This window comes from Euprymna scolopes, chromosome 41 (assembly GCF_053919585.1).
Source record: "Euprymna scolopes isolate OS-2025 chromosome 41, ASM5391958v1, whole genome shotgun sequence".
NCBI lineage: Eukaryota > Metazoa > Mollusca > Cephalopoda > Sepiida > Sepiolidae > Euprymna > Euprymna scolopes.
In genome coordinates, this window is record NC_136522.1 from 60224485 (window position 1) to 60241780 (window position 17296).

At 33.4% G+C, this 17296-nt stretch overlaps 1 protein-coding gene across 3 annotated transcripts in view; it reads left to right on the forward strand.

The window, feature by feature from the left end:
* LOC145266527 (centrosomal protein of 104 kDa-like) overlaps window positions 1-17296 on the forward strand; it is a 122384-nt gene that overhangs the window by 36611 nt on the left and 68477 nt on the right. For all 3 annotated transcript variants that reach the window (XM_080122284.1, XM_080122281.1, XM_080122283.1), the window contains exons 6-8: window positions 4716-4772; window positions 12001-12062; window positions 14200-14309. In XM_080122284.1, coding sequence (XP_079978410.1) covers window positions 4716-4772; window positions 12001-12062; window positions 14200-14309 — 229 coding nt within the window. The remainder of the gene's footprint in view (window positions 1-4715; window positions 4773-12000; window positions 12063-14199; window positions 14310-17296) is intronic.

The following is a 17296-nucleotide window of genomic DNA, read 5'->3' on the forward strand; positions in this document are numbered from 1 at the left end:
GTAGATTTCTGGGGATGACATGTCTTTTACCGCAAATTAGTCCCTAATTATGCATCCATAATTTTACCACTATCCGAACGGATGAGGTTGAATCCTGAAGCAAAGACCGAGCTTAATGAGGAAGAAACTAACACCTTCAATACAATAATAAGCAAATTATCGAAAATTACGGCGTTAGCTCATCCACAGTCTTCAGCTACAGAATACCACTTAGTTACAGATGCTAGTCAATACGCCGCTGGTGCTGCATTACACCAATTGATAGATAAGAAACCAGTACCTATAGGTTTCTTTTCCAAGAAATTTTATCAACCCCAAGCCAAGTATTCCACGTTTGACAGAGAGCTACTAGCAGCTTATTTTTCAGTGATATATTTCTGCCACCTCATAGAAGGTCGTCACATGACATTATTCACTGATCATAAGCCATTATGCGAACCTTTTATAGTCAGGCACCAGCAAAGTCAGATCGACAACAGCGACACTTATCAGTGCTTGCCGAATATATTGCTAACGTGGAGTACATTAAAGGAGCTGAGAATATAGTTGCAGACTGCATGTCTCGGCCTGCATTAGCTGTGCAGATAGATGCATGAAACTTGGCTGAAATAGCCCAGGCACAAAAAAATGATGACGAAATGAAGCCATAGAATAAGTTGAAAGAATAATGTGTGTCAAGCGAAGTCGGCTCAGTCCTATGCGACACTTCAACTAAGTACCCCAGACCATTTATCCCAAAAGAGCTTCGTCAAGCTATGTTCAACAGTTTACATAGCTTAGTGCATCCTGGTACGGGACCATCTATAAAACTGGTCAAGTCCAGATACTTTTGGCCTAGTTTAGATAAAACGATTACACAATTCTGCGCAGAATGTGCAGTGTGTCAACAATCAAAAATTCACAGACATACAAAGTCTGCAGTCCAAGAATTTGAGTTACTATCTGCACGTTTCCAGACGGTACATATCGATATCGTTGGCCCCTTGCCCTTAACGCGCAATGAGTCCGACCCTTACCTGAGCCCTTACAAATATTTGCTTACTTGCATCGATCGTGCAACTCCTTGGATTGAAGTACAGCCTATGACTGAGATAACTGCACAGTCGGTAGCAGAAGCGTTTATCAATGCATGGATATCTCGATTTGGAGTCCCACTGCATGTTGTAACTGACAGAGGTAGTCAGTTTGAGAGCGAATTGTTCCAGGAATTAGCCAAGGTAGTAGGTTTTTACCGATTGAGGACAACTTCGTGTCACCCTCAAAGTAATGGGATGAGCGAAAGAGCACACCGTACCCTTAAAGCGGCAAATAATGGCTCGAAAAGAATCATGGATGAAAGCGATACCGGTGATTCTGCTGGGTATACGTAGCACCCCTAATGAATCAGGCTTTTCCCCTTTTACGTCTGTTACTAGAGCTCCAATATTGATTCCTCAGCAGTTGATACACAAGCAGAGAGTAGGAGAAACTTCAGTTAATAACCAGTACATACGTAATTTGTGTGAATGGATGTCCCAAATTGATGTACTCAACAATGGAAAAGGATATATCCATAACAGTCCCAAAACATTTATACCGAAAAGTTTATCTTCCTGCGAAAAAGTATGGCTCAGAGTTGATCGAGTTAGAAAACCATTAGAAACACCGTACTCAGGTCCTTATAAAGTTTTGACTCGATCAGATAAGCATTATCAGATCGATATGAACAACGGTACTCATACACACGTATCAATAGATAGATTAAAGCCGTACATAGAACCAACTAGTACGAATAAAACACCACACACACACACACACACACACACACACACACACACACATATATATATATATATATATATATATATATATATATATATATATATATATATATGTGAGAATAATGGAAGTAGTATTCCGACAAAATAGAAATAACTCGGTTTGTTTCTTTTTATTTAACTCTCTCTCTCTCTCCCTCTCTCTCTCTCTCTCTCTCTCTCTCTCTCTCTCTCTCTCTCTCTCTCTCTCTCTATGTATATATATATATATATATATTTAAAGTGATGATTATGTAGTTCCAACGAGAGAAAAAAAATGTATATTTAAAAGAGTGTAGCCATCAACAATTGTGTGTTTTTCAGCCTTTTATCATATTTTTATTTTAAAATATTTTTATAACGCGTTTCAAGCTTTGTTTCGCTCTCTTCAGATATTTTCGTAAAAGGGTTGTTTTTTTATGGGAGTTTGGAATGTTATTTTTACATCTGCTGATACTAAATGTGTTTTTCAGAGTGATAGGGTCTCAAACATTCTGTCCCCAACAGTAAGTGTTGGTAGTTTCCAGTCAGAGTTAAGTACAAAGAGGGGGATTTTAGTCCATTTGGTGAAGGTTTTTATGGTTTTTTATGACTTTCTTTCCCCATGTATAGCACACACTCACACACAATCACACACACATACATATACATGCATGTACATATACATATACACACGCATACACACGCACACAGGTATATACACATATACACACGCATATACACAGAAATATATGTAGGAGCATACATATATACATACCCACCTACACCATATATATATATATATATATATATATATATATATATATATATATATATGATGAGAAAAATGGAAATAGCATTCCGACGATGTAGAGAGATAAATAAAACACGCGCGCACACACACACACACACATGTGTTCATCAACGTTTCGTCTTTATTGTAAGACTTCCAGTTGTTGATTAACACTTAACTTGGTTTGTTCCTTTATATATATATATATATATATATATATATATATATATATATATATATATATATACATATCTCTTTCTCTCTCTCTATCTCTCTCTCTCTCTCTCAACATGAAGAGAATGTCATCAATTTTCCTTATTTCTTTAATTGCTCTACATAGTATATTGAGTCTTTTTTAATTATTTTGATAAGTTCCAATTTTAAGATAATACTAGACTACCTTTGACCCGTTGAGTCAGTATGCTATATTAGCTATGGAATTAATGTATGAGCGTGACACTTGTGACGTAAAAAATAGTTTTGTGACATAACAGAAACATTTCTATGAAAGTATATTAAAATGAAAAAAGAATATAGATAGATGAGTCGTTCTGTTTATAATTGTTTATTCTTGAAAAAAAAACCATTGAAATATAAGTGGTTTGCCATACTTATAGGTAAATGCGCACTGAACAAATACGATAATACTTAAAGTTAAATTCAAATTTTGATATATCGTTTAATTTAAACGTGAAAAAAAAACAATTGGGGCGCTGAAAACGTACACAATAAAACAATACGTTTTATTATCGAGTTGATTATTTATTTGTAACGCAATTGAAAGAAAACATATTTTTAGGTTATTTATTTATGTTGGTAGTGTAGACGAAAATGTATGAATGTTTTTTAAGAAAGATGTATTAAAAAATGGAGAATAAATTAAAAAAGAAAGATGGTGGGTAAATCGCCGTTGTAAAATGCTCTTATGGTTGTCGGCGGGTTAAAGTAGATTTATTTGTAAGAAAATTGCGTTCAAAAAACGTAAATGTAATACGAAAATGAACGACGTAAAAAAAGCAGAAAGTATTAACAATTGTTTATTTGGATAATTTAAACGCGAAAAAAAGATTGGGACGCTGAAAACATACACTTTAAAACAATCCGTGTATAATATACATATAAGTATAAAATATATCGTATATATGAAACAGGTTGATGATTATACGTATTATTTGTAATCACGTTTTGCGTTTGCTCCCCATATCTTAAAGTTTCTTATTCAATAAATTTAAGATATTTGCTTTTCTAAGGATGCACGTTTGTTCGAACGAAACCGGTCCAGCGATTTGTTTTTATTTGGTTACGCTGTTATGGGTTTATGGTTATGTACGCATGCGCAACCGGAAGTCGTAAACCTGATGTTGGGTTACAATACCCGTTACAAGGTCATTTGGTGTTTTATAATTATATAGAATTATCTTTATCTTTGTAATCATATATATATATATGCGTTTATGTATGTATGTATGTATGTATGTATGTATATGTATGTATGCATATGTATATATATATATATATATATATATATATATATATATATATGATAAGAATAATGGAAACAGTATTCCGACGATGTAGAGAGATAAAAAATACAAGCCAAGTTATGTGTTCATCAACGTTTCGTCTTTATTGTAAGACTTCCAGAAGAAGTTTTACAATAAAGACGAAATGTTGATGAACACATAACTTGGTTTGTTTCTTTTTTATCCCTATCTCTCTCTCTCTCTCTCTCTCTATATATATATATATATATATATATATATATATATATATATATATATATATATATATATATATATATATATATATATATATATATATATACATGTGGGGGGTATCTTATTTTTGGTCCGGCTAACAATTGCATGTGTGTGCAGTGCTCAATGTCTTTTCAGACAGAGCCTTATCATAATTAAAAGAATTACATATTTTAGTAAACCGCGCTGTTAACAATCTTCAGATAATCGACGGTGATGCAAATTCCGATGCGACTTCCTATTTCTTTGTTTGTTTGTTCTATAATCACTTCCGGTTGTCATCCAGTCGATCGGCAGTTAATTTTTTTTTTTTTTTTTTTCAAGTTTATTTAAAATGTATCATTTACTTCTTTTCCTTTTTCTTTTTCTTTTTCTTTATTCCACCCCAAGATCGGCATTGTCGCCATCAACGTCATTGGAGACGAAATTTCGGATGATGAAAAACATGTGAGTATCTGCAAAATTAAAATCACATAAATGATCCACAACCACCGGATCTTTCGGTTGCTAAAGATAAACTTAATCTATTAAGTTCTATAAAAAGGACACTGGGTAAATGGGATATATTTCAGAAATCAAGATAAAATTCACACATTATGATAAGGAGTACACACTAAGAGTTACGTTACTCTTTTGGCAATTAGTGGCTTACGACGGCAAATAGAATCTCTAATCTAATGAGAGTTCAATATAGAAACGTTGTTTTAATTTAAATCAAATAAAATACGCATCAAGTGCGCTTGAAAGCCAAATACAACTTAATATTAGGAAAATAAACAAATATTTTACTTGTTTGAATTTATCACAAATATATTTCGAAGGTAGCCTTCATCTTCAGTGTGTTCTCCGTTTTCTTTCTTTTTCTTTTTCTTCTTTCTTGCCATGTTGTTAATTTGGAGAAAGGAGTCTGTATAGAGCCGTGCGTTGTATCTGGCGGTTGTATTTTGAACTGTTTGAACTGTGCGCAGGTAACGCGAGAATAACGTCAAAGAATGAGAGTTCAATATATAAACGTTGTTTTAATTTGAATAAAATAAAATACGCATCAAGTGTGCTTGAAAGCCAAATCACAACGTAATATTAGGAAAATAAACAAATATTTTACTTGTTTGAAATTATCACAAATATATTTCGAAGGTAGATTTTATTTTACTCAAATTAAAACAACGTTTCTAACACCATTTTGTTTTATTTCTTATTTTGAGGTGAATATCGAGACATCGCGGCCATATTTTCTTGTTCGCCGGCAGCCTTCAACATTATTCGTTTTCGAACCGAATAAACATTTTACATTAAATGAAAACACTAAAAACTTTTATTTGTTATATATTGTTTTGTTTTCTTTTTATATATATTATTTAATTGGAATTCATTATTGAGATGAGTATTATTTTAATAATTTTATTTTATTGCGGATGATTATCCTCATCTTTTTTTGGTTGCTGTTTCATGACGTTTTGGCCAACTATTCCTCTGGTCTTTGTCAACTATTCCAGAGAATTTATTGCGGACTATTATCCTCATCTTTTTTTTTTTTTTTTCTTTACGATGTTTCGGCCAACTATCCCTCTGACCTTCGGTGCCCGTGGCGCAGTGGATAGAGACGTTGAATCTCTAGGGTTCCAGGTGAAAATTGTCTGAAGATAACGGGAGGCTTACTTGGCCAAAACGTGGTGAGACAACAATAACTATGGACGGCAGTAATTGTTGTGGATGCTGTTTATTTTTTTTTTTGGGGGGGGGGGTTGTCTTGTTCTTTACAATTTAACAATCTTGTTCTTTACAATTTTTACAATCTAATTTATGCCTATAGTAAAACAAACCCCGTCTCAATTTGCATAAGACACATTTTTGTCTCGTGTCGGTCAGGTTTCGAGTTTAAGACATTTTCTCTTTCTTTTCTTAAGCGAATCACACGCGCTAATCATGCGCACCACAATTTTCCCTACAGAATTCACCAGAATTTTAAGACGGTACCAACAACTCTCACAGATAAATTAATGTATGAATTTTATTCTTTTTCTCATAGATATTATGCAGTAAACAGTACTATCATATATTATCTTACAGATTTTTTTAAAATCTGTTGTTCTATTTACAGGACAATGGAACTATTAGATTAATTATTAACGCAAATAGATCACAAATGAGTAGTTAAACCAAAATATTTTTTTTTTACGAATTTTCCTAACAGTATATATATTTTTTAATAAATCATAGTCACCGCTCGCATTAAGGCTCGCAGGTCACGCAATGATAAAGGTTAATGGGTTAGATACCGTAATGGAAATTTGATGAGTTAGTATGTTTTAGAAGACGCCTCTTCAAGAACTTGTTAACATTGGACTTGAAGATGACCGTGTTATAGTCAGATGGGAAGCAGTTTCGAAGTATTGTGTTCCATAGACGTGCAGTTCTAGGGAAAAAAAACTTTGTTCATGTTAGTTTTTTTTAGTTCGAGGCACAGATAGAGGGTAAGGGAACGCAACTGATGTCGGTTAATAATAATTTGAAATAAATTAAAAATGAATTAAATAAATCAACTTGAATTAATATTCCTAAACAGAACAATTAAAATAATTCTGTTACTAACCATCATTAATAACATGAAGCTAATTATTCAAATGAATTTTCTTTAATATAATATGTAAATGAGGTAACTTCTTGAACGTAGATTTCCTTTTGAATAAATGGTATGTACAGAAATTATGCTGGAATAAAAGTCTGTTCTCAGTATGAAAATTGATTTGTAAAATTGTACTTTTTGTATACATTAATCAAATTGTGAACAAACAGACAAGAATACGACTTTATTATAATAGATAATCAAATCAAACTTTTGGATCACCAAAGTTAAGCAACATTCAGCCTAGTCAGTACTAAAATGGGTGACCATTTGGGAATTCCAAGTGCTGTATATGCTCTCTGCTTATCTCAGCATTTCATAGTTGTCTAGCATTTCTCCTTGCCACTGGACTTAAGCAGTGCCGATTCAGGAGTGGTGTGGTTGGGATTGTACAACTCTTGTCTCACAATTACATGCACAACTACCCTTACAGGGGGTATCCATTGTCTCTTAAACTGAACAGATACATCTATAGATCTTAAAAAATAAATTATTTGGTATCTTATTTATAGGACAATTGGATGGGCTGCATTCAGTATGGATTTCGAGACTGACTGACAAACTGAAAAGGCAGTTCTTCAGGGCAGTGGTAGAGTCTGTCCTTGTTTACGGCGCTACACCCTGGACACTCACCAAAAGATTGGAAAGAAAACTAGACGGCACATACACCCGTATGCTAAGAACAATATTAAATATATCTTGGCAAAATCATCCCACGAAGCAGCAACTTTATGGCAACCTACCTGCCATATCTAATACCATCAGAGAAAGACGCCTACGATTTGCCGGTCATTGTCTGAGGAGCAAGCATGAATTGGTGAGTGATGTATTGCTATGAACTCCACGACACGGACGCGCAGAGGACGACCTATATCCACGTACATCAAACAAATTGCACACGACGCCAACTGTGAACCTGAAGATCTGAAGCAACTGATGGAAGACAGGAAACTCTGGAGAGGAAGAGTCACATTGGTCCGGGCAAGGAGCCCGTCATGATGATGATGATGATGATGATGATGATGATGATGATGATGATGATGATGATATCCAGCATCTGGCTCTCATTTTCGATCCGATACTTTACTTCCTGAAAAATGAAGATGGTTTTCACATTACTCTATGTCCAATGTTGATGGAATAAAAGTGTATAAAAGTCCGTTTTCGGTATGAACATCAATTCATGAAACAGTGGAAGTTTTTTTTTAATATTAATCAAATTGTGAACAAGCCAGCAGACAGTAATACGACTTTATTACAATAGATTATTTTATGGATTAAAAAAAAAAAAGAAATTCATCCACCATCGAAAAAATGCTGATTGATCTTTGACTTCTTAAAACCCAGGCTATCTATATTTTTTTACTATTGAGTGTAAACTTTGTGTTAATGACTAAAAATGGTTTACAATACACAAATTGAAAGGAAAACGTCGTTTATTTTATTTAGAAAGCAAAATACCAACTTTCACATAAATAGGACACTGAGTACATGCGATATATTTTAGAAATCAAGAGGCTATGTTACAATTATTAACAAGTCACCTGGTTTTCAAGACAAAATCTTAGACAAAAACTTTTGCATCGACTTAATAATTTAACAGTAGAAAAACACGATTATATACACGTCTACAAGCGAAAAAAAATTTTTAAGAGGAAGGCCTTGAAACAGTGCGATTTCTCTCCTGATGACCCAACATCATCTGAAGGTCTGAATGAAATAAAGTAAGTTGTTTCTTCAAAACAACAATATCGTTTATTTTTATTAAACTTTCACCCCAAATAAGGCGCAGTGCCACTTTGAAGTAGGGGGCTACTATCGGGTACATAAGTTGCAAGGGTATTATGAAGGGAGGTAAGTAGCAAAATGTCTGTTCATATTACACTGGAACTTCTGCATGTCAGTACAGTTTGGAAAGCAGAAACCCGGAAGCGAGTTCCAAAGTCTAGCAGTTCTGGGGAAGAAACTATTAGAGTAGAAGGCTTTCTTACACTTAGGGATCTCAACTGTAAGGGGGTGTGCTTGTAGTTCATCAGAGCATTCACAATGAAAGTACTTATAGAACAGGCAGAGGGATGCAACATTTCGTCGACGGGACAAAGGGTGACGCCTAGATGACAGTTCAGAACCTATCAGGTTGGCGACTCTCTTTTGAACCCTGTCCAGGAGTGAGAGACAAGTAGTAGATGCACCAGCCTAAATGTGACAACAGTACTCCATACATGGGAAAATGGTGGCCTTATAGAGTTACACCTCCAAACATCCGGGCAACGCCGGGCTGAAATGCTAGTATCTATCTATCTATCTATCTATCTATATATATATATATATAAAATTGAACGTGTGCGTGTGTCTGTGTACATTTCCCTACGTAATAACTCTTTTTAGTCTACAGGCTCGAACTTTGATATACAGTACTGAGATTTGGAAAAATCGATGTGATCGGTTTTTGGCCAGAAATTTGGCGAATAAGGGGTTAAAGTTCAACGATTTGACCTTTGTGAACTCTACCAAACTCCTCCGCCAATTTTGGGTCTAAACACTTGAACTTTTAGATATAGGTTTCTTGGACATGGATGTAACTTAATAAATTAATTTGAGCCAAAACAATAAATGTTAAGGGGTCATAATAGGGGGTCAAAACAAAAAAAAAATTAACCCCTGCGGTCTCTAACAAATTACACAAACAATTTCTGGTCTAAATATTTGAAATTTGACATAAAGAGTATTCAGAGATAGGGCAAGCTTTTTAATCGGTTTGGGTCGAAAATTTTTAGTTACCAATATATAAATTTATGTATGTATGTTTGCATGTCTGCCTAAAACTCGACAGAGGCGACAGATTTTACAAAGACCAGTATCGTTTTGAAGTTCGACCTTTCAGACGACAAATATCGAAAAATTGGCTAAAAACATTAATATCTTCACCTTCAACTGGGCACTTTTCTATAGGTGGGTCGCTTTTTTCGCCGATATTTTTGAAAGTCATCCTCTCCTTTCGATTGTCTAGCCTTAATTTAAACGTAAGTCACTTCCGGATTGACGGTGGTCGTAACAGCAAAGACGTCAGGTTTTTGTCCAGTTCTTTTCGTCCTTCGCGGTACGGGTTCGAGCCTGCCTTCCTACTACCACTTTTTTTTTTTTTGCTCAACATATACATCCAAACACCCGGGAAACGCCGGGCTGAAATGCTAGTACATATATATATATACACACACACACACACACATATATATATATATATATATATATATATATATATATATATATATATATATATTAGTCCTCGCGCTACGCTAATAGAGCAGGACACAAGATGTTTTAAAAAAAAAAAATAATAATAATAATAATAATAATAATAATAATAATAATAATAATAATAATAATAATAATAACAAAGACTTTCGCTGGCGAGGACTACTATTGAATGTAACCAGTTATACATTTCTTTTGAAATTTTCATCTCTATTTTTCTCGTTATGTACTGAATATTTGGTAATGAAATCTATATGAAATACGTTCCTTATTAAATTTTAAAGATTTTCTATTCTGAAGGAAGTTTAAACAATTTAATCTAAAAAAGTTATTTTAAAGTTTTTGTTAAAAAAAAATTCAGATTTTCTCATTATTCAGACGTGCATTACAAAGAGGGGGGTTGCAAAAAATGAGTTGTGGTGTGAGAAGAATACAAACTGAAACAGAGAGAATATTCAGACCTGTAATAATAGAAAGAGAGGGTTGCAAAAATGAGTTGTGGTGTGAGGAAAAATACAAACTGAAATAGAGAGAAGGAGAGTTTTAAAATATAATCTTAAAAAGATAAGATACAAGTTAGAAAAGCATTTCATCCAAGGCATGAAAATTGTTAAACAAAATGTTTTTACTATAGGCTTTAAAAATAAAGGTACATGATTCAATTTGAAATTTATTTATCTTCAAAGTGCACTTTTATAAATTTTACAAAGTAAGGTATAAAAATTTAATTTAAATTGAATCAAAAAATTACCTTGGATTTATTTTATGTAATGTACATTTTGCTGCAGTTTAAAAACATTATCTTTTATCTAGCAATTAATGATATAGATATAAAAGTTTCAATGATTTTTCTAAGTGCAACAGAATCTACATTACATAAAATAAATTCAAGGTAATTTTTTGATTCAATTAACATAAAATTTTTATACCTTACTTTGTAAAATTTATAAAAGTGAACTTTGAAGATAAATAAATTTCAAATTGAATCTTGTACCTTTAATTTTAAAGCCTATAGTAAAAACACTGTTTAACAATTTTCATGACTTGGATGAAATGCTTTTCTAACTTATATATATATATATATATATATATATATATATATATATATATATATATATATATATATATATATATATATATATATATATATCCGATAAACTTTATTATATACAAGTCTACAGGCCATGAAATAATGCGTATTATTAATGAACTACTTAATCTCATAATAATTAAAAATATATTTAATTTTTGTTGTCTCATTTTTTAGGTTCAAACTCCAATCTATGGTTCTCTTCTTGCCAAACTTTCACAAAAAAAAAACACTCGACTAACTACAACCACTATATATGATTCCCCCCCCCGTATCTGTGTTCCTAAATCTAAACGCAGATTCCATAAACAAAGCTTCTTTCCCAGACCTGCACGCCTGTGAAACACTGTTCCGCTGTTCTGCTTCCTGGTTGAATACAACATGGTTGCCTTCAAGTTCAATGTAAACAAATTCTTGTTCAACCGTCCCCATAAATAATCAAATTCTACCCAATTTACACCATTAAAGATTACTACACTAACACCTTACATTCATTGATCCCGACCATTACGACGTCATCTCGCAACGTCTAAGACTCTTTGCGTGTGTATTGCTCAGTTTTACGTGACGTACAGATTATGTTTCTGAACTTTTTTTAGATAAGGACTAATAATCCATATTATATTAATTATTCGGACTATTATTATCATCTTAATCTCATAATAATCAAAGTATATTTAATTTTTGTTGTCTCATTTTTTTAGGTTCAAACTCCAATTTTGCAAGAGGATCCAATGGCAGAAACTCCCATCGATGATTTCCCCATGTAATTCTGGTTTCTTCGTTCTCTTTTGGTTTTCGGCATTTCCAAACGTTCTTGAAATTTGTGAATGTCGTCTTATTGCGGTTTTTTGCTTTAGAGTTGGGTGAGCAGATTAGAATGTGCCGAGAACGGCCTGTAAAAAAAATATCCAATCATTTGAGGGCCCCTAACGCCGGTCTGCGACTTTTAGTTTCGGAGGAGATAAAGTTTGAAACTATGGAGACAGGAAGACAGACCGATAGACAGACTGATATACAAGTCATTACCGACACGGAATATTATGTACTAGAAAGACCCGTAGAAATTGTACGGAATAGGTACATGAAATTATATATATATATATATATATATATATATATATATATATACATAATGTTATTTTATAATAAAAGTATATATATATATATATATATATATATATATATATATATATATATATATATATATATATATATGCATGTTTCGTTGAACAGCAGGGAAATTCCTGTTTGTTTGGCTTTCGTGAAATTTAACGGTATACTTGATCGTCCGAGGTCTTTTACTCTTTGTTAGAAATTTGAGTGGAAGTTCAAATTTCAAACCTGTTCTCTGTTTTAGTGACGTCTCTCTCTCTCTCTCTCTCTCTCTCTCTCTCTCTCTCTCTCTCTCTCTCTCTCTCTCTCTTTGTTACGTTTCTCTCTATCTTTTCATGACGTTGTCCTCTCCTTTCATTACGCCCCCTTTTCTCATGGTGTTCCCTCTCTTTCCAGTCCTGATTATATTTCCCTCTCTTCAAGAACCTGTTCATCTTGGACTTGAAAACGACCAAGTCATAGTCAACCGGGAAGCAGTTCCGTGGTATTGTATTCCACTGACAAGGGGAAAAAACTCTGCTCATGGAATGTTCGCTTAGATTTAGGCATCGATAGAGTAAAGGAAATTGATGATAGTGAGTGTAGCTAGTTTGCTGGGAAAGACTTACCAGAGCAACCATACAACCAATCGGTCGAGCGCCTGTCATGAAATTAATAAAATGTCCATTTTAAAAACTATAACGTTTCCTTCTATTTTAGTAACATATCTCAATATTTTCCCCTATTTTAATGACGTTTTCCTCTATTTTAATGACGTTTCCCCTATTTTAATGACACTTTCCTCTATTTTAATGACGTTTCAATCTATTTTAATGACGTTTTCCTTCCTTTTCATTGTTTCCATTTTCATGACGTTCCTCCCTGTTTTCATGACGTTTTTCTCTCTTTTCTTGACCTCTCTCTCTCTCTCTCTCTTTCTCTCTACTCTCTCTCTCTCTCTCTCTCTCTCTCTCTCTCTCTCTCTCTCTCTCTCTCTCTTCGTGATGTTTTCCACTTTTTTCTATTACATTTTCCTTTTCTATTATTACGTTTCCCTTTTCTATTATTATTGCGTTTTCTCTTTTTTCGGTCCTAAATACGTACCTTCTCAAGTGCTTATGATGGTCATTTAATCACTTATGAGGGTCATTTAAATGTTGAGGTATCCTGGCCATTCCTATAACAAGCCCAGAAATCTAACATTTGGTTTCTCTGACTGGAGGCAAGTTTTATAATCAGTCAGTAGAGATATTTTTAGCTGCTAACATTACACTGTCATGGTTCCTAGAAAATTTTGTTCTGAAACTATTCTAACCACGGCCATGATTAAGGAGAAAATTTCTAAAAGAAAATCGGTACTTCTGCATTTACTGACCTGCGGCTTCCACGTAGTTTCTCAGGTGTGCTTGGCCGATAACAGAAATAACTGGAAGCGACCAATCGGAAAACGTTAAACCGCTACGAGAAAATTATAATGATAAACAAGAAAAACATGAAAATACAATACATTGTTTCCTTCTATTTACATGACGTTTTCTCTCTCTCTCTCTCTCTCTCTCTCTCTCTCTCTCTCTCTCTCTCTCTCTCTCTTTCTCCCTCTACCTCTCCCTCTCTCTCTCTATCCCTCTCCCTCTCTCTCACCCTCCCTCTCCCTCTCTCTCTCCCTCTCTCTCTCTCCCTCTCCCTCTCTTTCCCCTCTCTCTCTCTCTCTCTCTCTCTCTCTCTCTCTCTCTCTCTCTCTCTCTCTCTCTCTCTCTCTCCGTGGTGTTGCCCACTTTTTTCTATTATTACGTTCCCTCTCTTTTCAGTCCTGATTATATTTCTCCCTTGGATGATCTGGCATTTGACATGTACCAAGATCCGGAAGTGGCTCAAATCATAAGAAAACTTGAAAGGAAAAAACAAGAAGCAGTTCTCCGTAAGTCACTTATGTACATTTAAACTAATAAAACAAAATTGCACCACGAAGCACCATTGGGTTATAGAAATCGTAGAGTAAAAAGTAGAAATCATAATTTGGTACAGATGCAGGATAAGACTGTGTTATCGTCGGAATTTTCCGGGCAGTTTATGTAAAACGTCGGGTGGGGGGGGTGCTTAACGAATGGTTTAGTATGTTGTTGTTGTTGTTGTTGTTGTTGTTGTTCGACTGCTAGTCATTTTTTTGGTGAAAAATTTATTATTCTATTATTACAAAGATCATTCAATGAAAAACTAATTAAAACATTCAAACAATAACCTCTTTTTTTTTGTTATGAAGACAAAATAAATAATTATTGAAGAATTTTAACGAATCTTTAACAAGATTAATATCCAAATAAAAACGAAACAAAAAATACTCGTTGTGAGCGCAACTGATATCAAACAAATTTTTTATTGTGATTTTTTTTCTTTTTTGTGATTTTTTTTGTTTTGTTTTGTTTAAATCAAGATAAATATTTAACGTTGTTTATATATATATATATATATATATATATATATATATATATATATATATATATATATATATATATATATATATATATAATCCAATAATAGCAAAGAAATGTTTTCTTGAATATCGTTGGCTTCTGCGATTTCATTAGCTTAGCATTTCGGCACCTTTCGGCATTTTACGTGAACTACACGGAAAATTCCACTGATAGCATGGTCCTTTACTAAAACCAATATGCAAACATCAAGAAGTTTAAACTGCTGGTTATTTTATTCTGTGAAAAAATTTGGTACTTATACAGTTTAATGACGACATTAAAAAATGGAAATATTGAAAAAAAAATTTTTTGTACGTACCTGTTATAGACTGAAGTTCTTTGAAAAGAAATTTCACTTCATTTGATCAAGTAGTTTTTTTTTTACAGCGAAAAACAATTATTTATCACGACGACGTCAAGGTGGCCATTTTGGAAATGTTATTGCAGCGCCCAGGAATTCCCCAAGGGCAGGTAGCTTTCCCCAAGGGCCGGTAACTGCCCTACGTAGCAGAATACCTCCATTTTAGGCCAATCTAGCCCTTTTTTTTTTCCACCAGAATGAGAATTTTTTTTTTTTTTTTTTTTTGAAGACAGATGCCATTTTTGGAGTGTTTTTTTTTTTTTTTTTAATTTGTAACAGAAGAAAATAAAAATAAAATATTAGAAAAATTAGAAATATGCAACCGAAATTTTCGAATTAAAAAAAAAAACTTAGGGTTTGTATTACTGTATATGGATATGTTTTTAGTGTTTTTATTCAATGTAACATGTTTATTCAGCTCGAAAAGCATACAGTGTTTACCGATGTATTGGAAAATTCAAAATGGCGCCAGAGTCTCTCTTTAACACAGTAACTTCAGGAAAGACGTTATAAATAATAAAATAGACAAAGTACTGTTAGAAATTCGCTCAATATATATTACCGTGACATAAGTTGACATATATTCGGTGTTTTTTAAATAGTATTTTGTGTAGTTTATTATTTATAACACCTTTTCCCAAACTTACCATGTTAAAGAGAGTGTCGGGCACCATTTTGAATTTTCCAATACATCGGTAAACACTACTGCGCATGTTTTGAAAATAATCGCGTAAAAAATTCTTCAGTTCTTTGCATTCTTCAATTTCTTGGCATATTCAATAGTATTCTGCTTTAAAAATTAAAAAAAAAAACGGAAAAAAATTGCAGATGTGATGTGCGCATCATTCTGGCGAAAAAAAAAGGCTAGATTGCGAAATCTGGCCTAAAATGGAGGTATTCTGCTAGGTACATTTCCAAAATGGGCACGTTGACGTCGTCGTGATAAATAATTGTTTTTCGCTGTAAAAAAAAAAAACTACTTGATCAAATGAAGTGAAATTTTTTTTCAAAGAACTTCAGTCTATAACAGGTACGTACAAAAAAATTTTTTTTCAATATTTCCATTTTTTAATGTCGTCATTAAACTGTATAAGTACCAAAAATTTATATGTAAACGGCTATATGTCTGTCTGTCGATCTGTCTGTTGGTCTGTCTCCATATTTCCAAACTCTATCTTCTCCGAAACTAAAAGTCGCAGAGCGGCGCTAGTGGTCTCAAATAATTGGATTTTTTACGGGCCGTTCTTTTATGGGTCTTTAGCCGGTTCAAATAGTTTTTAAGGGGTCAAAAAAGGGTCAAAATTGTAAAAAAAAAAATCGTTAAACATTTTGTAAATTTATCTTAGTTTATTTTTTATTTTTTTATTTTTAATAGGTTTATATGCGTGTCACGTTGGTACAGTGGTAACGTCACAAGCTTTGAATTCTAGTTTCGGTTTCTAGCTGATGGCACCTAAGTACTTTTTGTTTAGTTTTGAAATCACGACTCTATAATAATATATACGAAATCTGGATAAATTAAAATATCATATTTAAACGTATTTTACGCCCGGGCCAAGCCGGGAGTCCTCCCCCCAACACCGCCCCGCTAGTTTAATATCATATTATTACGAAAATAACTTAATGAAAAAATAATTGAAAATTCAAGCAATGTTTGTTTTTGTATGTTATGAAAGTACAATCAATAACGAATCTTTAAGAAAATTAAAATTAAAATTAAAACAAAAAACACTCGTTGTAAAGTAAGTCTCATGAATTATTGTATAGCAAACGACTAATAACAAACGAATTTGGGTCATATGAGTTGGTATTTATTTGCTTCCCCACTGAGCAAGTTAGGCACAAGGCCGTTTTTTTAATGTGGAGAGAGAGAGGGGGGGAAAAGGGGACCAGCTCCCGATGAGTGGGAAATGGGAGCTGGATAATGACAATTGGTATGAAAGGTTGCCCCTACATTGACCAAGGTCTTATATGTGGGGTTGCCCTCACATATGGTCTTTGCTTGCAGTATCTGCCGGAACAGATACTACACTTTGAGATATTTAATTTTTTATTCACAGGAAAAAAATACAA